This window comes from Rhineura floridana, chromosome 4, assembly GCF_030035675.1.
Source record: "Rhineura floridana isolate rRhiFlo1 chromosome 4, rRhiFlo1.hap2, whole genome shotgun sequence".
In the NCBI taxonomy this organism is placed as follows: domain Eukaryota; kingdom Metazoa; phylum Chordata; class Lepidosauria; order Squamata; family Rhineuridae; genus Rhineura; species Rhineura floridana.
In genome coordinates, this window is record NC_084483.1 from 150,415,033 (window position 1) to 150,435,769 (window position 20,737).

The 20,737-nt window shown below is 39.1% G+C and overlaps 1 protein-coding gene across 3 annotated transcripts in view; it reads left to right on the top strand.

Annotated features, from left to right (window-relative positions):
* The first annotated feature begins 5,559 nt into the window (after positions 1–5,559).
* RSPH9 (radial spoke head component 9) overlaps positions 5,560–20,737 on the top strand; it is a 36,554-nt gene continuing 21,376 nt past the window's right edge. The window contains exons 1-4 of one of the 3 annotated variants that reach the window (XM_061626415.1): positions 5,561–6,182; positions 8,434–8,593; positions 9,921–10,050; positions 10,906–11,037. In XM_061626415.1, the coding sequence (XP_061482399.1) occupies positions 5,956–6,182; positions 8,434–8,593; positions 9,921–10,050; positions 10,906–11,037 (649 nt within the window). In that variant the 5' untranslated portion in view covers positions 5,561–5,955. Of the gene's footprint in view, positions 6,183–8,433; positions 8,594–9,920; positions 10,051–10,890; positions 11,038–20,737 lie in introns of all 3 variants that reach the window. The other 2 variants (XM_061626414.1, XM_061626416.1) reach the window with 2 other exon arrangements.

The following is a 20,737-nucleotide window of genomic DNA, read 5'->3' on the forward strand; positions in this document are numbered from 1 at the left end:
GGAAAATCCAAGAGCTTAAATAACCTTTTAAAATGCAATGAGAAGTAGATTTGGCACATTCAGGAATCTAATTAGTAACTGACTTAAACAGAATGAAATCAGCGGAAGCATCATGAGGGGACTGAGTACTTTTGGGGATTGTACTCATGTATTTGGAGCACAATGCCCCTTTATTTGAAAAGGAAAATAGTTGATCAAGCCATGATGCAAATGGTGACGTATGGAAGGCAAGTGTGATTATGGAATGTGGAAAAAAAATGAGGCAGAAACCTGGAATTGTACAAAAAAGCAAGAGGTATGCTGGGAATAAACTGCAGACTAGAAAGCAAATGAACTAGAAGAAATGAACATGGATAAAAGGTGCTCACTGTCCCTTGCTAACAAATGCTTGGATTGTGCTGGACATTTTGTTCTTGTTTTTATACACAGCTATGAACATTTTTATTAATTTTTATACCATTTGAAATCTGTTACTGAGAGATTGAGAAAACTCTTCAGCCGTTTATGGAGTGAAGAAGGAGGTGTTATTGAGCATCTTTAGGTAGGAGAGGACATAGGTGTGTAGCCATGGCGATGAATAGGCCACTGCCCTATATGTTGAGCTCTGCTTTATAATGAACGCTAGCAGCTTTACAGCTAGTGTGTATTCCTAGAGAACATGCTTGGTTCCTTCTCTTTGAAGTAAACTGTAGAGTTCGTTGATAATAAAACAAACAGTGTGTTCCTAGCACATTGTCAGATAGCCAAAGAACAAAGTGGTACATATAAAAAACATAAGAATACTTTTTGAAATGCACTCCTTCACTGCTGAGGGAAGGGAAATGTTAAGTATCTCCAAAAAAAGTTTCTTATATTCTGTGGCATCTTTCTCCTTGTCTCCAGCAACTTGCCTTTGTTTTTAGTAAAATTTTCTGCTGGATAAATCAGCCGATTCCTGAGCAGAACCTTTAAATACACTGTAATAAAAAGCAATTGAGCTACCGAATTTGTGATGCTGTACATCCAGGCCAAGGTGAGAAGGCACACAATATAGTAACCTTGCTGAAACTAATCCGGTCTGGATCTGATCGGTGATTGGATATGAGATAGCTTCGGAACTCGGGAACTCCAAGTATGTCACTCCAGTCCCACGGTAAAAGAATGTAATATATATCTAATATATAAAATGTAGATGTGATCCTTCATGTTTTTTGGAAAATCTTGAATGTACTGCAGACTCTCCTGTTCATGGATATTCCTTTTTCCCTTTCCCTGTAGATGTCCCTTTCTGGATAAACTATACCAGGATTGTCTCCAAACCATAGTTTACAAACCTATTTGAAGGCAGTCTGGTTAGCTTGCACAATAGTTTCTCTGATGTGGACATCATGGCAAATTATGGTCAGGCAAACCATGAAAAAGATGGGAAAATTAGTAGGAACAGGAGGGAGGGGAATGGGGCACGACAACTTGTGGCACATTCCTAATTATAGTTCAGATGATTACTAGTGTGACTTCTGAACTGAGCCATTACTAGGATACATAAGTTGGCTGTCCCATTGAGCCATTTTATTTATTTAGACGAGGAGTGATATAAACAAAGCTCACACCACTTCTGAATATTTTCTGATGCTTTCCCCCCCTAACATTTCTGGCTGTTCCACTATTTACTGCTCAGATTCACATTTTACCTGAGAAGTACTTGATTTGGTCCAATTTTTCATTAATTCATAGAATTTCTAGACCGTCTTTCAACAAAAACACTCACACAGCAGTAAACAGGGAACAACTAGGTATTGGGCTAAACACATAGCCTGAAAAAAGCATGGTTGCTAATCATGGACAGGGTTTTATAGTATTCTTAAGGGGGAAGCTGACCTGAGTGTTCCATCTCAATTATCCATGGTCCTACAGTACTCTGCTCATTCATATCTTCCTCAGCCTACTGAGAGCCAAAGACGTCAGTTTAAAAACAGATGAGAGCGAAGTTAGCACAAAGACCAAGGGTAGTATTTAACGCTAGTCCTACTCACAGAGTACATCCCTTGAAGTTAATAGACATGACTAACTTAGGTTCATTAATTTCAATGGGTCTACGTTGAGTAGGACATAGTTGAATACAACCCTAAATCAACATTGTGGTAGCAAGAAAAAGGGTGTAAGACTTTCTCTAAGACTAGTTTTCTGTTCCTGGCCTGGGAAAGATCTAGCAATCCCATAGGAGGGATAACTTTCATATTGTTTAATAACAGTAATGGTAACCTTTGACCTTGATGAAAGACAGTGCTTCTGACCTTCCGCTTGTTAAATAATGCCAGCCACTTACTTTCAGAGTTTAGTAATTGAGGGTCAGGACAAAACTAGCAGAGAACACTTACCCACTGAGCTTTATCGAACATAGAAGAATTTGTCTTAAGCAACAGATTTCCTTTAAAAAAAAAAGGGGGGGGGAAAGCTCAGCCAAAATAGATGGGAAGTGGAGACTGAGTAGCTTATAAAATCAGTTATGGAATAATGAGCTTTCAAGTCTGACATCTGCTTTGAATCCTGCTTGTGCTCAACAGTGGAAGATTCATTAACACCTGATATTGATTAGTTGACCCTGCTCATATAGTGTCCTAGGCCAGTTCAAACTGAAGAGGTGTTCATGTAATAAAATTTGAAGTCACAATTTATTCTAATTGGCACCCTCAGGCTGACACACAAAAGGTTCTATGACAAGTCAGAGAGTACAGGGAAAGCAGTGTATGGCTGTGTTCTGCAGAGCCTTTTCCTGGGGTCAGTCTTTTGGAGACACTTCAGCATGAACCCTGTACCACTCATGACTCTCTGAGCACCTCCATTTCACTGATCCTCAAGTTCCCTTCCAGCTCTGTGACTCTGTGTCTGTTCTATGTGATTCTGTAGAACTTTGCTACACCGAAATGAAGGGCCACAAGCCTTTTCAATGAATTCAGAATAGTAAAGCTAATAAAAATATTAACAATCTCTTTAAAATAAAGGAAATCTGGCAGCCACATGTATGCATTTTTGGCAGTCTGTTGGAAATCAGAGCATGAAAGACTGGTGTATTCCATTCCAGCTGTCCCCATTTGGCTGGTGCCATAGGAAACCATGTCCTTTGTATTCATATATTAAAAATGGATTGATTTCCCTAAATAGGAGAAAACATTTGGTGCTGTTATCCACTTCCCTCTTAATATGGTGTGATATGTTCCAGAGGCAGCACTACCAGCTTTAATTTCCTTTAGTTGAGTCTCAGCACTAGACTCCTCCAGATGACCTGTTTATTCAGTATTCATACTGATTTGCTTGCACAAAGCTTACACAGTGGTTAGACTCATTTTGATCTGTTTGCGGGATGGTTATAAGACAATGAGCATTCATCCTGATTTGCTTGTGGGGGTGTTTCTTACACTTAGTCATTCCTTCATTCAACACTTTTCAATACATTTCCCAGTCACTTTCCAAATTGCTAAAAGTCCATTGTTTTTTGAAAGAGGATTTGTATGAGCTTAAATCCCTCCCACAAAATACTGAAGTCCGGAGGCACCCTTGGTATCTTTGTAATATTTGTGTTATATACAAATGCACAAGCAGAGCATAATGGAGACAATTATAATCCTAGAAAAATAAACGGAAAGCACAGGTGCTAAATCTGCATTAGATTCCCAGAGAGCTGCTCTGGTTGCCATCTCCAAAGCTCTTTGTCCATTCATACTCCAAAAATGCTGTTTCTTATACCCTCCATACCCTATGGAGTGCATCTGACCTCTACTGCTGCAGGTGAATTCCCCATGATTACAGAGTCCATCAAAGGAACAATAATATTCTTTTATCAGTGGCCCTGACTATTCATTCCATGATCAAGCCAGCCAAATCCACAGCATTACTAAATAAAGCTGTCTCCATACCCATACTATAATTGCACATTGCATGACATACTTTATATGGCTATGGCACCTATGACAAGAGGACAACTAGAATCTCCTAAAAACAGCCACGCAACATGGTTGTAAGTCAGAGAACCAAAAATTATTGGTAAAGACCAAAGACTATTAAGCAGAATTAAAGTTGTTTTTGGCAGAAATCTTTTTAAAACATAGTATATGGAAGCTTGTAAGGCTACACCAATATTGCCCTTGGAAAGGGTTAGCATGCTGGAACTATACAGTGAGTTTAAATTAAAGGGGAGACTGCTTTGATACACTGCCAAGGACTTTGTTTAAAGAAATCACTTGATCTTGGGTCAAAGATATGTGGGAACATAGATCTTGCTGCCTGTTAGGAATAGGGCTGGCAGAATCACCTGGCATCCTTGGGTACCTGCCAGGACCTCACCCTGGAATGGCTCATAGCTGATGCCAGCCCTACCCCCCCTTAATATTCTTGCCCTGGCCCAGCATACCAGATAGTGCCATTGGGCTGGATCTAACCTTTTAATTTTTCACAATGCTTCTGAACAAGTGTTGCTCTGGCATTATGGGGAATTAAAGGGATGGCTAGACTAGACCCACCTACCCAGTGCTGCTTCAAGTGCTGTCACCACAACCAGGTAAACCCACTAGGGTTAACTGACAGACCACTAGAGGACACTTTGACCAGGGTCCTCTCAACCCAAAATCCAGCCCTTTTATTAGATTTTAAATAATTTCAACAATAGGGTTCTCCCACATTTCTTACATCCACATTTCACATTCAGATTCAACACTAGTCAGTGGGTATTATACCTCTTAAATTAGGATACTCAAATATTTGGCAAAATCATGCCTGTTCTTGGATGGCAAACTTTTTGTTTTATTAACTCCAATGTTTATGTCTACAAATGAAAACAGATTTTACAAAACAAATGTGTTACTTTCAAGGGAATCTCTCTAAACCACTTCCATTAAATTATTAAACAGTTTTCTGCCTATCAGATTATTTTTGTTTAGAAACTACAAAACATCAATAATGAATTGCAGTCCATGCTTTCTCTAACTAGCTTCAGACTTCTTTCTCTGGCTCTATTTAAAACTACCCAAAACTTTTTTTTTCAAATCCCACCCCCCTGCCCAAATCCAGTAGGCTATACTGTGTGGCAACAAACCGTCAGTACTCATTTAAGTAAACATCTATCATTTTAAGACAACAAACATTTAGCAGTTAAACTAAACAAAAGCCTAAACAAAAGATTATCACATTTTGCAGTCAGACAGCATACAGTGCAGTCATACCACAATTTTTTCCTTTCAAATTCAGTATTTTGATTTTTTTTGTATTCAATAGGTGGATTGTCAGTGTTCCAAAAGTGAAACAATCCATTACTCATACATTAACCCCCCTCATGCACAACCTCATACTTTTCAATTGTTTCTCAAAGTGAAGAAACCTGATCTGTTTGTTCACACACACTGGAACCCTTGCCAAACTCCCACGTCTAAATATGGTCTGCTCAAATGCATATTTATTCAGAGGTTTCCTGTGTTCAACAGGGCTTCCTCTCAAGCAAGTGTGCATAGGCCTGTGTTTTTTCACACGTTATTCTTGGTGCCCTGGATAGTGTCGTGATCTTTAAGCAGACAATAACAGGGTAAAGCGTTTTGGCAGCACTGCATCGCCATGCCTAGGTCAGAAAATCTAAACCTATTTGTCAGCTGCGCTGCTGTTAAAGGGTAGAACGTTCAGCCAGGGAAAAGGGGAAGGGCAGCAACAACTCCAGCTGCAGATTTCATATCAAGCCCCGTTTCCATGGCAATGGATTTGTGGACTATTAAAGAGTTTTGGCCGACTGTGAGCGAGGGGAGCAGTGGAGGGGGAATTTCCGTTCACGAGAGATTGGAAACTGCGTTAGAATGCAGAGAAGGAACGAAGGTTGACCTTTGACTTCACGTCCATCGCGAGAAGGAAAAGCAACTCCGCACCTTGGAGACGGTCGCCTGGTAACGAGACGCTCCCGGCAGGGCCTATTCGTTCTGTGCTCCTAGCCCGGCTGCCATGGATGCCGAGACGCTGCCTTACGCATTGGACCTCGTGGCTAGCAGCGGCGTGTGCCTGAGCCCGGAGAGGCGAGCGGCTTTACGGACGTCGCTTCTGTTAGTGCGCCGGGACTACCGCTTCGAGCAAGTCCGCCTATGGGGCCGCATCCAAGGCATCCGTGGAGTCTACTACATTGCCGAGGGCGTGGGGCCGGACAGGGCTGGGTCCAGGAGCCGCCTCTACAGGTGGGCATCTGGATTTGTAAAAGATTTCTCCTTGTCTATGCTGAAATAGGGCAGATGATATAGCGAGGAGGGGGGAGATCTGGCACCCGCAGGTTATCCTGCTTTTTAAAAAAAAAAAACCCTTGCCAGGACTCCCGTGCCTTTAATAGCTGCCTGACAGATAGAAGTTACACAGGTGTACTGTTTATCATACTTATAATGAGAAGACAGGATTCACTAGAAAAGGCCATAATGCTGGGAAAAACAAAAGGGGATAAAAAAAGAGGAAGGCCAAACAAGAGATGGATTGATTCCATAACGGAAGCCACAGACCTGAACTTACAAGATCTGAATAGGGTGGTTCATGACAGATGCTGTTGGAGGTCGCTGATTCATAAGGTCACCATAAGTCATAATCGACTTGAAGGCACATAACAACTGTTTCCAGTAGCCACACTGAAAAAAAGAAAGAAAGAAAGAAGCCAGGCCTCTTTCAGCCAGGCAAGCCAGAGAAAGCTAGGGAATTTCAGGAAGTGCAGCTTTACCTGCTGACATTCCCTGTTCAAGGTGCTGTTCTCTTGCACCTGGCTACCATATTTCTAGCATGGTGATGAACTGGCGGGAAAAGGTTAACCTGTTGAATGTCTGACAGTGGAGCAGTACAGGAACTGTGTTAGAAAAGAAAAATCTGATACCCCTAGGTGAAAGAATCAGCAGTAACCAATGTAATTAGGAGCCCCAGATGTACCAAGGGGCTATGGGCAAATGGCAAAAGAAAAGGCTGTCATCCAACTAAAACAATCTGATATTATTAGTCAGTTAAATCTGGATGCATTTACATATGAGAGAAACAACAGATCTAAAGAAAATCAGCAATTTTTTTTTGATGATGCACATATGTTACACCAGAGGAGATTTTTCCCTTCTCCCTTACGCAGGAAGTTGTGCCACTTTTATGATGGTGCTTTCATCTGCAATATGTATAACTACTTGTATTAAAACAAATCCTAATTTAAAGCCTTGGTTAATCAGGGTCACTTTTTTTAGTCAGTCAAAATGTTTTTTAATCAGTTAATTCAATCTGAGTTAAAGTTAATGCAACAGTTCAAGTTGCAAGAAGAGGCAACAGTGGCCTCCAGACACAATATCCTCCTGATTCCTTATAAAAATGTGGGGGAGGGCCATAGCTCCAAGTGGTAGAGCTGCCTTGCATGCAGAAGGTCCCAAGTTCAGTCCCTGGCATCTCCAGGGAGGGGTGGGTGGAAGAAGCCTCTGGGAGAGCAACCTTGGAGAGCCATGGTCAGTCATTGTAGACAGTACTGAGCTAGATGGACCAATGGTCTGACTCAGTACAAAGCAGCTTCCTATGTCCTTATGTGTGCATGAGACAGTGAGATTGAGTTTAAAGAGCAACATGGGCAGAAAGGGTAAGCTAAACTCTAAATAAAACTTAACACTTGTCGGGCACTTTTGAGTGCTCAAAGCACTTCACAGGCATTACCCGGTTGTAAGATATGCCAGCATTATTCTTCCCCATATTGCAGATAGGGGGATGGAGGCTGCAAGCGTGGCTTGCCTAAGGCTATCTGGTGAGTTCATGGCATAGGCGAAATGTGAACCAGGGACTTCTTGATTCATAGCTCAGTCTGTTAACAGTACATCCCTATTCAGAAGCAAGTCTCACTGAGTTCAATGGGACTTGCTCCCAGGTAAATTGGTATGGGATTGCAGCCTTAGCTACTATGCTGTACCAGCTCTTCCTTGCTCATGCTTTTCTACATACAACTATTTTTGAAGCCATTTCTCTATTGGCAGGGGCTACATTTGGCCATGGAACCTCAACATGAGGAAGCTGTTGTTTTAAAAAAGTGCTCTTGGTGAGGGGCATGCGAAGGGAGAGACTCATCTTACCCTTCTTGCCTGTCCCTGCTTTAAATAGCATCCTAGCTTTGTAGGAATTCAAACCTGATTCTTCATGTGGGTCTGTACTTTCCCTTTAGTTTGGCTTTCAGATTTAGAAGGACACAGCAGATCCCATCCTCTCTTTAATCCAAGCCACATCAAATGCCCCCCCCTTCTACACGTTGTGGTGTCATGAGGGAGTAGTTGGTTTTCATATCTGCGTGTAACTTGTGGATTGTCTCTGTCAGATTGTCTCTGTCTTGCTTGTTTCCATGAGATCTTCAGTAGACCTCATAATGCCTGAATACATTATGTTTTTTCCTGAATAAAAATATGCTTTGGCCTTTAATTGCATTTGTGTGGATGGCAGCTTGAACTGTGTGGACTGGAGCCTTCTGCCACCTCCTAGTGAGGAAATCATTACAATGACCTCAGTACTAAAGGGACGTTTCCAAGGGGACCCATCCTATGAATATGAACACTTTGAGAAGAAAGACGAAGGTGAAAGGCCATATGAAGAGGAAGGTGGAGTAAGTACATTGTGGCACCCCTGAGATCTCGTCACCTAATGCTTGCAAGACATTTGTTCACAGTTTGCACTTGTGCTTTTTTGAAGTAAAACATTTGTTCTGATTTTCCTCTCTTTTTATTTTTTTCCTTCATGAATTCATTCACTTGTTATATGTGTATCTTGCCCTTCCTCCAAATTTCTCAGAGTACCGTATATGGGTTCCCAAGTAGTTTTCCAGACAGGTTTCGTTTGCCTCACAGACAAACTGCTTTGAATATCTTCTGTCCATTCTCTGTTTTTAGCTTGCTGTAGCTGAAAGTTTGTGATTTCTAAATGTGGGATAATGTCCACAAGTGTTTTCTGATTACTTATATTTGTAGATTTTATTCATATCGTTGTCCATATTTTTTGTTTGCTTCACTGTGATAATTCCATGAGCTGAAATCTGGGATTTCAGAGATTTTGATCTAATTGAGTGGGATGAAATTGCATACAAAGGCTGTTAGTACGCTTACAGAAATCATAAGAAGGGAATTGGTTCTGAGTTTTCTTCCATAGCTAATTATTTAAGTTTACTGAGTTTTCAGAAATGGGTGTTGGCTGTTGTTCAATAGAGTTGGGAAATTGTTACTTAGTGAGAAGAGTGTACTAGGTACTGGGCATACAAGAAGTGGTATGGTCTTTTCCTGTTGGGTTTATAATTTAAGTAACACGAAAGAACAGTATTGAAGACAGGAGGCAGGATTTGATAAATGAGGAGAAATGGGGGTTTGGAAAAGTAAGCACATAACATGGTAATTAAGGAAATACGATTAGGAAGACGTGGGTATACAGTTAGGGATCTAAGGGAGAAATGGGAATTGACTTCTTGAAGAGAGATAGGCTTTTCCTGGAATGAAGAGCAGTATAACATAATTATGGCAGAAGAATCTCTCTCCTCCACATTTGTGAAAAGTTTTGTTGCCATTTCGTTTTTCGCTATTGCATTATCTTAACATTTTTGTGTTGTTTTGTTATTTTTAATAGTGTAGGAATTTAATTTTAGGAACTTTTAAAAGAAATTTGATCTGGAAGCTCCTACAAACTTTTCTTATCAATTTAACTTCTCTGGTCCTTGGAGCCTTTTTCACCCACTGGACCTAACTTGGTGCAGTCAAAACACTAAGTTAAAAGGTTTAGCAAAATCTTTTTGACAGGGAATTATTGTTTATTGTTGCTTTTGTTATTATTCTTATTCTACAGTAACCCTAATAAAGATTACCACTAGAAACAACCAAAAAAGCTTTTTGGAAGACACACATACTGAGCTTCCCAGCCTTTGTCTTAATATTTGCATTTTTCTAAAGGTCTTGATCAAGGAAGAGCTCCGTCTTGTAGCTACAATCGATCAGATAGATAAAGCAGTGGGTATCGTTCCACGGGGTGCATATGTAAAGTCGCCACTTGGACCTGTGCATGAAAATAGGAACTTTGAAGGTAAGTCCATGTTAGTCATAGGGAATATCTGTGTCTTTAAACCAAAGAGTGATCATGCCTCTGCTGCTATCGGGAGCAGAGGGGAAAGAAGGGAAAATACAATTACAGCTGTTCTTTGTTTCATGTGGGGGCAACAAGAGCACTAAAGTAGGAAAAAACATCTTTCAGCACATTCCTCCCACTCATTCTCTTGCTTGAGTCTTGGTGGCTACGCTAGGAACTGCTACCATGCTTGTGTGGTTACAGTGCTGCACTGAGCAGCCTTTAATTTTCATATCTTTGTATCTACCTCTTGTACCATCTTGGACCTCATGTAGAGTACCTTAACTATGGTAGATGTAAGAGAAGTCTTGTACATCAGACAACGCAGACCTAGCTGGATATTCATATTTTCTGCACTTGCACAAACTTAGAAAAGGGATACATGTGTTTTACCACATGTGGCTGTTTTATAGGAATGGCTGTGATTATGGAGTTACTTTTGGACTCTTATCTCCTGATACTGCAGTGCTTTTGGTTATGGTGCTAGTTTGAAGAATGCTTCATTTGATTTCAGGGCTCAGTTAGATTGCAGCAGCTACCAAGATATTTCCCTTGACCAACTGCCAGTTCATATTGGGGTGCAGAAAGGTAATTGCATATGATTTCCCACAATACTGCAAGATCACCTGTTTCAGGAGGTCTCTGTCCACTTGTGTGAGCTCATTTAGTGTCATCAGTACATAGATTCCTCATAAATCTATTAGATAGTGAGCTTATAGTAAACTGAAAGGTGGCAATGTTTTTTTAAAAAAAGAGATTATCAGGCAGGGCTAGTATTTTTCACTCTTTATTCAACAGGTTTGTCTTTGACAGAGGCTAAAAAGTTAAGCTCCTATTTCCATTTCACTGAGCCTGTAAATTTGAAGAACAAAACTCTTCTGGAGAAAGCTGACTTGGACCCAGCAATTGACTTCCTGGATTCACTTGAACATGATATTCCTAAAGGTAGGGGAGGAAGTAGCATCCCAAATGCAAAATGGAAAGAGTGTTGTAGAGCAATTGTGCCCGCTTAAGAAGCACCATCTGTTTTTTACTGTGCAATAATAAAAATAAAAGTATTTTTACAGAACTTTTCCAGTGCTTAAAGAACTCTTGTATCAACACTTTTGAGGTAGGTCTGTTTTTTGTTGTTGTTATGTACCTTCAAGTTGACTACGACTTATGGCGACCCTATGAATCAGTGACCTCCAATAGCATCTGTCATGAACCACCCTGTTCAGATCTTGTAAGCTCAGGTCTGTGGCTTCCTTTATCAAATCAATCCATCTCTTGTTTGGCCTTCCTCTTTTTCTACTCCCTTCTGTTTTTCCCAGCATTATTGTCTTTTCTAGTGAATCCTGTCTTCTCATTATGTGTCCAAAGTATGATAACCTCAGTTTCATCATTTTAGCTTCTAGTGACAGTTCTGGTTTAATTTGTTCTGATACCCAATTATTTGTCTTTTTCTCAGTCCATGGTATGCACAAAGCTCTCCTCCAACACCACATTTCAAATAGGTCTGTATTATTAACCCCATATTGTAGACTGCGGGGAGAAGTCTGAGGATGATGGTGGTTTGCCTAAAGCCTCCTGGAATGTTCATGATTAAGCTGAACTTTTGAGAAGGGACTTTGCTCACAGTTCCCACTTTTCCATGTTTGTGTGTGTGCATTTTTTTTAAAAAAAGGATGTATGATAGTAGTTCTCAAAGTGGAGAACAATTAAAATACAACGTACAATAATAAAACAATGTTTAAAAAGCACAAACCCCTGCCAATCAGCAGCCAATAAAATGAATCCAATCAGATTAGGCACATCAATGGCATAGGCTACCCAAAAGCTAACATGCTACATCATTTTTTATAATAAAACTCTAAACATATAATTGTGTATGGTCTGGTTGTTCAGAAATACCAGACGTGGAAAAAATAATCCTTGACCAAAGACCAAATAAAGAAAAGCAAATAAAGTCAAGGTCTAATCAGACATGATATGATTCTAAAAAATATATAGAAATGAATAGTAGAAAAAATAGTCTTGGCGAATACCAGACAGAATACACAATAATGCCCAGTTTCAAATGCACATGCACTTTGGTACATGGTATGATATGAATTGTTAGCTCTATAGACAAATTGTGCCAAACATGCACTGGTTGTTGCTCAATCTTAGCAACATCTTTAATAACTTTATCTTGGAAAACCGTAATGCATGGATTGTTGGATGGAGGATTAAATTTATTTATTTTTATATTTTTTATTATTTAATTTATATCCCACCCTTCCTCCCAGCAGGAGCCCAGGGCGGCAAACAAAGCGCTAAAAACAAATCTTAAAATACATTAAAACACAACAGCGTTAAAAACGTTTTTTAAAAAAACTTTTAAAAAGGGTTAAAAACATTATTAAAAAACATATTAAGCAATTCTAATACAGATGCAGACTGGGATAGGTCTCAACCTAAAAGGCTTGTTGAAATGTGGACCTTGGCTTGAATTCAGCCTTCTCTAATGGTGAATCCAACCTATCCTTGAAGTGATCTGCTAACCTAACCTTCCAGAATAGCTGTCCGAAAGGAGTCATGTCTGGTAAATGATGTCAAATCATTTACCAATCCTAGAGACCAGAGGTTATTTCACATCAAAGATTTATTTATGTGCAATACTAAAGGGATTACATATATTGTGCAGTGTCCATGCCCACTTTTGTATGTGGGTATGACCACAAGGAAAATCAAAATATGCATTTGTGAACACAAAAGTTTTATTAGAACTAAGAAAGTACATGCCCCATTAGTAAAACACTTTCTGGAATTTAAACATGATGAGAAATCTCTTCTATTTTGGTGTGTAGAAAAAAAAAAAACTTCGGGTAAAGAATTGTGTAAACAGATATGAAAGAGGGAAATATTTCGGATATACAAGTTATACACTTTAGTGTCAAATGGGTTAAATGAAGAACTAGATTGGATGCCTATTATGTAGTATTTTTCTGTTCATAGATTTCTTTATTGGTTTTTCTTAGCTATTGTCTGTGAGACTTTTTGGCTTTGCTTAAATGATTCATGATTCTTTATACATTACATTACATGCCAAGGTCTGTAAATTTAGTTTGTTGTACTAAATATGTTAAGTACTGACAGAATGAAGCCCATTTACAGGGGTCTTAGTGTTGCATCAGCCCTGAACAACTCAACATTGCATCATCCTTATACTAGATGGTGAGTCATTATATAAAAAACATATTAACCAGCTTATTTTTGAGCTTAGACTTAGAACAGGAAGCATATGCATGCTGTATAAGAGTGAATATAAAAGTTAGAAGTTATTACAATTGGGTGAGTGTATTTTTCATGGATAATTGAGATAAATTCTGTTTTATATTCTTGCCTGAATTGGAATATAACCCTTAGTGGTTATGCTTACAGAGGCTTATATCATGCTGCTTTACCGAAGAATTGTAAAGTTATTTTCCTATCTGCAGCAGATATCTGCAGCAGCAACATAGATTATATGGTAAGCCTGATTTTTAATTTTTATTATATTTTTAGTATGAATTTGTACATTTTTAGGTTAATAAAAAGCATTTTCATATATCTTTTATATATATATTAAGCATTGATAACCTGAATCCATGCACAAAGAGAAGCTCTTCAAATAGATGCCACTGATGAAGACTTGAATCAAGTCAAAACGCTTTTGGCATATTTGGCATAGAATTTCAGATTTGTTGTGCATTTTACGTTTGCATTTTATATTTCTGTATTTGTACACCTCTGCCTTTTATTACCATGTTGCCATTGGGAGTGTATGTATATTTTGTCTATAGAGCTAACAATTCATATCACACCCTGTGTAATAAAGTGCATGTGCATTTGGAATTGGGCATTATTGTGTATTCTGTCGGCTATTAGCCAAGACTATTTTTTCTACTATTCATTTCTGTATATTTTTTAGAGTCATATCATGTCTGATTAGACCTTGAGTTTATTTGCTTTTCTTCAAAAATACCTGCCTTTCCAGTGGCAAGAGTTTTAAGATAAACAAAACCATACAGGAGCTGTCGCATCCTTTCACTGGATAGCTTTCTCTGTATCTTGTGTCAGCACCCTGCTCTGTTTGAACTCTCTGTGTTTTCTCTTCATCAGAAGGGGTTTGCAGCAGCCAGTGCCCTGGTGGGCGAGATAAGACTGCTAATGATAGAGGAATTTTTATGTGGTTTGAAGTATTTTGCATGTCCCTTTCTACCCAATATTCTCTCTTATCTAAATGGGGTCTTGTTAACTCTAACCTTATATCCTGGGCAGGTTAAGTTCAGACTTTTCTTTGATAAACTATTGTACTCAGCTAAATGGCTAGTAATCTGTTACCTTGGCAGAATAGAATGTAACAGTTTAGGGGATGGAGGAATAAATCCATCCACTTATTACGGAATGCAAAGATTTTAGTCCCTAAGTGAAAAAATGTTGCTCTTAATGTTTTCTAATTAATGCTGCTCTTATTTCTCCCTTCTTCAATACTTTTACATATATTTACTATGAAAACATAGTAAAACAAAACAATGAAATGGTGGAATATAATATGGATTGCTGTTCCGTACAAACACAACCCTTTAGATATATTTTGCAAATTGTACATGTCCTCCCTGCTGAAGTTTGCTAACCCTTCATCAGCACAAATGTGACTACTGCTCCCACTTTCACGCATTCAGATCTCATTTCCTTTGCATCCTATGTGCTGTTCTTGAGTTCTCATTCTCCTAATCTCTTCTCTAGAGTTTTTGAAAAAATGATGCCAAACCCAGGTTCAATCCAAACAGTATAATATATTGAATAAAACAATTCCATTTTATGTAAAGGTCCGTTGTCTTTTTCACCTCTAGCTACCTTTAGTGCCTGGTTAAATACTTTTGATAGACCTTGTGTATAAAAAAGATGCTATCAGGTTGGAATTGGGAGTCTGCGGAGCTCAGGTTAGGATTTAGATAGTAGCTTAGAATCTTTTTTAATAGCTGAATTTTTAAATCTTTCATGTACTCAGCAGCAAAGTTCCTCTTTGCTGAATGAAATTTGACAAGCTCATATCATTTCAGAGCCATGTAGAGCAATCTCTTCCATTCCCAATGATAACCTTTCCTGAGCTGAAATTGTAGTAGATCAGAGATAGGAACTTTAATGAACTTTTGTTACTTAAAGGAGTATTAGGGCCAAGGTTGATTGTGCAAACAGTAAGTAAAAAAAGAACAAAAATGACTTTAGTAAGTTCTTGTACTAATCTCCCCCGGCTTGTTGACTTTCTGGCCAGTGTTAGTAAACTTCTCACAGCCAACATGCTTTTCACAGTCACTAATCTGTTACCTTTACTTCATCAGCAGAGTAGCATGTGGCATTCCTCTTATCAATAACGTGCCTTCCTTCTGTTTGAAGGGCTATAGAGTACAAGTCCTGTTTAAAGATAAAGATCTATAAGAAGGGGCAGCAGTGTCCTTGAACTTGCTTATCCACAGTTAGCAGACTGAGCAGACACACAGGTCATAGAATCATAGAGTTGGAAGGGGCCTATAAAGCCACTGAGTCCAACCACCCCGTTCAATGCAGGAATCCAAATTAAAGCATCCCCAACAGGTGGCTGTCCATCTGCCTCTTGAATGCCTCCAGTGTTGGAGAGGCACCACCTCCCTAGGTAATAATAATAATAAACTTTAATTTATAGGCCGCCTGTCTGGACAATGGCCACTCTAGGTGGCGTACAATAAAGCACGATAAAATACATGGTAAAATATGATACAATAAAAACAATAATGGGTAATTGGTTCCATTGTCGTACAGCTCTAACAGTTAGGAAGTTTTTCTTGATATTCAGTTGAAATCTGACTTTCTGTAACTTGAGCCCATTTGTCTGTGTCCTGCACTCTGGGACGATCGAGAAGAGATCCTCCTGCCCTCCTTTGTGTGGCAACCTTTCAAGTACTTGGAGAGTGCTACCATATCTCCCCTCAATCTTCTCTTCTCAAGGCTAAACATGCCCAGTTCTTTCAGTCTCTCCTCAGAGGGCTTTGTTTCAAGTCCACTGATCATCCTTGTTGCCCTACTCTGAACCCATTCCAGTTTGTTTGAATCCTTCTTAAAGTATGGTGTCCAGAACTGGATGCAGTACTCAGGATGAAGCCTAACCAGTGCCGAATAGTGGGAACCAATATGCAATATCCAAATTATGCGATTTGGAAACTATACTTCTGTTAATGCAGCCTAAGATAGCATTTGCCTTTTTTGCAGCCACATCACACTGTTGGCTTATATTCAGCTTGTGATCAATGACAATTCCAAGATCCTTCTTGCATATAGTATTGCTGAGCCAAGTATCCCTCATTTTATAACTCTGCATTTGGTTTCTTTTTCTTAGGTGCAGAACTTTGCGCTTGATCCCTGTTATATTTCATTCTGTTGTTTTCAGCCCAATGCTCCTTTGAAAATTCCTTTGAATTTTGTTTCTGTCTTCCAAGATATTAGTTATCCCTCCCAATTCTGTATCATCTGCAAATTTGATAAGCATTCCTTGCACCTCCTCATCCCAGTCATTAATAAAAATGTTGAAGAGCACTGGGCCCAGGACGGAGCCCTGCAGTACCCTGCTTGTTACCTCCCCCCACTTTGAGAAGGAACCATTGATAAACACTCTTTGAGTACGATTCTGTAGCCAACAGTGGATCCACCTGATAGCTGTTCCATCCAGCCCACATTTAGCTAGCTTGCTAATCAGAATATCTTTTTTTTTTTTCAATAATTTTTATTCAGATTTTCATAAAACATACAAGACAAAATCATAAAACATTCAAAGACAAAAAACAAAATCAAAAATAGTTAAACAAAAAGAAAAAAAGAAAAGAAGAAAAAAAAAAAATAAAAAATAAAGAGTAAAATATTGACTTCCCATTTGTCAAAGATCAAATCAGTTATAAGTCTATAATATATAGCAATCCTGTCTCTTAAGTCATATTATAAAATCACTTTCCTCCTGTAGTTATCTTACTTAATCATCAAATCTCATAAACATTACTTTATTCTTTCCACAAAAAGTCAAAGAGAGGTTTCAATTCTTTAAGAAATATATCTATCAATTTTTTTTTTCCAGATAAGCATATCGATTAATCCATCTCATTACTAATTATGATAATCTTATTGTCATAACCATAGTCAAAATAAACCTTTCAATTAATCCATCACATCAGAATCTGTTAGGTTCAGTAATTTCAGTAGCCATTGTTCTATTATCTCTATTAGTTCCATTTTCCATCTTCCATCTTCAGTAGTCTTGTTAAGTCCAGTAATTTCAATATCCAATCTTCCATTATCAGTATTCCATAATAATCTTGCTGTCAAAGCCATAGTCATATAATAAGAGTCTGATGGGAATTACCTCTATCCCAAATATTTTCTTGCCATCCATTCTGAATAAGTTGCTGAAATACTGCTGTAAAATCATATCTCTGTTCTTTTTTTCAAAATACACTGGGTCATCTCTTAAAAGTTTTTCCATTGTCACATGGCTGCAGTTAATTCCATAGATTTTCTCTATATTGGGCTCCATCACATCATTCCAGTCCAGAAGATAATCCATGCCATTGATAACTTTATCTCTAGAATCTTCATTAATTTCTTCAGAGATAACATTGAGTTCCAAACAATAGATTTTATTTCTAAAGTCCATAGACTCCAAATCTTGTTCCTGTTCCACGTTTGTTCCAATCTCCGGGATCTCCTCTCTCACAGGGACCCCTATTCCAGTCTCCAGGGTCTCCTCTCTCACAGGGACCCCTATTCCAATCTCCGGGGTCTCCTCTCTCACAGGGACCCCTTCCAGGGTCACCTCTCTCACAGGGACCCTTATATCTTTAATCTCCTGCTTCATTTTACTCAATTCAATTTTCGTTATCTCAATCTCATTCATTATTCTCTGAAACATAGTTATTTCCAGATTCTCAGCCACTTTCTTAATTGCCATTTTAAAAGAAAAATATAGGAAAACCACTTCTTATTTCAGCAACAATTGGGTTAATACTCCAAACTTGGTGACATCACAGTATAAACAGAGCAGACAGCCTTATCTCTCCAATAGTTAAGTAAACAAAATGCAGTTCCCAGGATCGAAGCAATTAATGGCAATCGTCAAGAAACAGATTCGTCAAAATAAAATAGACCAAAAAGAGAGTAGTCTCAAAACAGTATAATATTTTTCAAAATAAAAATCTGGAATAGAAATCCCTCTTCTGTGTGTATCTTTAGAATGCAAATCCAGGACAGCTTTTTGCAACAAAAACAGAGATAAGCTATTAATTAGTGCGTAGCAGAGAGAAGTTACGGCTCCCCAGTGAGATGTCAAAAACCGATCAATCTGGCAAATCTCTTTTAAACAGCAACAATTTAAGTCAAGTAAAAGAAAAATATAGAAAGAAGGGTGCTTGCCTGTTAGTGCGTTCTCTCTTAGAAGATAAGATGAACGTTCGCTTTAACAGATAGAGCTTGCTGTTGAAAATCCGTCCCACCTTCGTCGGCTGGACCTCGTCCCATAAATTAATGAGATCTGGTCGTCCCAACAAAAATAGGCTTTGAGGTTAATCTCTTCGTTTCTCCCTACCCGGGAGAAATTTAATCAGTCAAAAAAAAAAGAAAAAACTGACTGATATATCTGAATAAGCTTCTTTTGAGGCAGGAGCCCGTCTCAAAAGCAGGCACAGGCTAAGTCACCCTTCCCGGAAGTCCGCTAATCAGAATATCATGGGCCACGTTGTCAAAAGCATTGCTGAAGTCAAGATATATTTTATCCACAGCATTCCCACAGTCTACCAGGGAGGTCACCCAATTAAACAATGAGATTAGTCTGGCAGGATTTGTTCTTGATAAATCCATGTTGGCTCCTAGTAATTACTGCATTGTTTTCAAGGTGCTTACAGACTGACCGCTTTGTAATTTGCTCCAGAATTTTCCCAGGGATCGATGTCAGGCTGACCTGTCTGTAGTTCCCAGGTTCCTCCTTTTTGCCCTTTTTGAAGATAGGGACAACATTAGTTGTCCTCCAGTCATCCAGCATTTCACCCATCCTCTACGATTTTACAAAGGTAATAAGACAGTGGTTCTGAGAATTCTTCAGCCAGTTCCTTTAATACTCTAAGATGCAGTTCATCGGGCCCTGGAGATTTGAACTCGTTCAAAGTGATTAGGTATTCCTTGACCTTCCGTCTATCAGTCTCAAGCTGCAATCCTGCCGCTTCAATTTCACGTTTCCCAGGAGAGTCACAGACCCTCTTTTGGGAGAAGACTGAGCCAGAATAAGAATTGAGCATTTCTGCCTTTTCTTTGTCATCTGTTATCATTTTTTGCCATCTTCATTGAGTAGCTGTACCACCACTTCTTTTCTCTCTTTTACTATGGATGTACCTCAGGAAAGCTTTTTTGTTGCTTTTGGCATCTCTTGCTAACCTCAGGTCTAAGCTGTTTTCAGGTCATCTCTAAGCTTTCTGTGAAGCCACATTGGTTTCTTCTGCTGTCTCCCCCCTTTTTCCCTGGAATGGTTTGCCATTAGAATTTCCTCTTTTAGAAACTCCCATCCATCTTGGACTCTTTTGCTCATTAGGGTCACTTGCGGCAGAACCTTACTTACCATTGTTCTGAGTTTATTAAAATCAGCTGTCCTGAAGTCCAGGGTACTCGTATGGCTACTCTCAGCTTTTGCTTCCTTTAAAATTAAGAACTCTAGTATAGCATGGTGACTTTCCCCCAGAGTTCCCGTAACTGCCACTTCATCTACCAAGTAATCTTTGTTGGTTCCTCTAGTTGCTTCCTCCACTTTCTGTAGGAGAAAGTTATCTCCAACACAAGGCAGGAATTTCTTGGAAGGGCTGTATTTGGCAGAATTTGTCTCTCAACAGATAATCAGGGCAATTGAAGTCCCCCATTACTACTACATCATGCCTCTTCAAGACACTGGCAATTTGCTTTGCAAAAGTTTCATTCTCGTTTTCTCCTTGATTGGTAGACTCCAACACCCATGTTCCTCTTATTTTTTGCCCTGTTTATTTTAATCCAGAAACTCTTGGTGGAGCTACCAAGCTCACCCTCCTGTATTTCTGTGCAGGGATATATATTTTTAACATATAGTGCGATTCTGCCTCCCTTTCTACTCCTTCTGTTCTTTTTGAATATGTTATATCCTTCAATCACTGTGTTCCAGTCATGGGAGTCATCCCACCAAGTGCCAGTTATACCTATCAAGTTGTATTCACTCTCCTGAAGAGATCACGTTTCTCCTGTTCGTTTCCCATACTCTGGGCATTAGTATACGGACATTGAAGACCATGTGATTTACAGCCTTGTTTCCTTCCTACATTTTTATGATTACTGGGCCCCATTAGAGCCGTTCCCTCAATTCCTCTCACTTACAAAACTTTGTTAGTCGTTACTGCCAAGTTTACTTCTTCCTCCCCCTTTGGATTCAGTTTCAAGCTCTTCTGATGAATTTCTCCATGTTGTGGCCAAACACATTCTTCCCAGTCCTTGTGAGGTGCAACTCATCACTTGCCAGCAGTCCATCTTCCAGGAAGCATAGCCCATGGTCCCAGAATCCAAATCTCTAACATTGGTATCACCTTTGTAGCCAGTCATTCACCCAGAG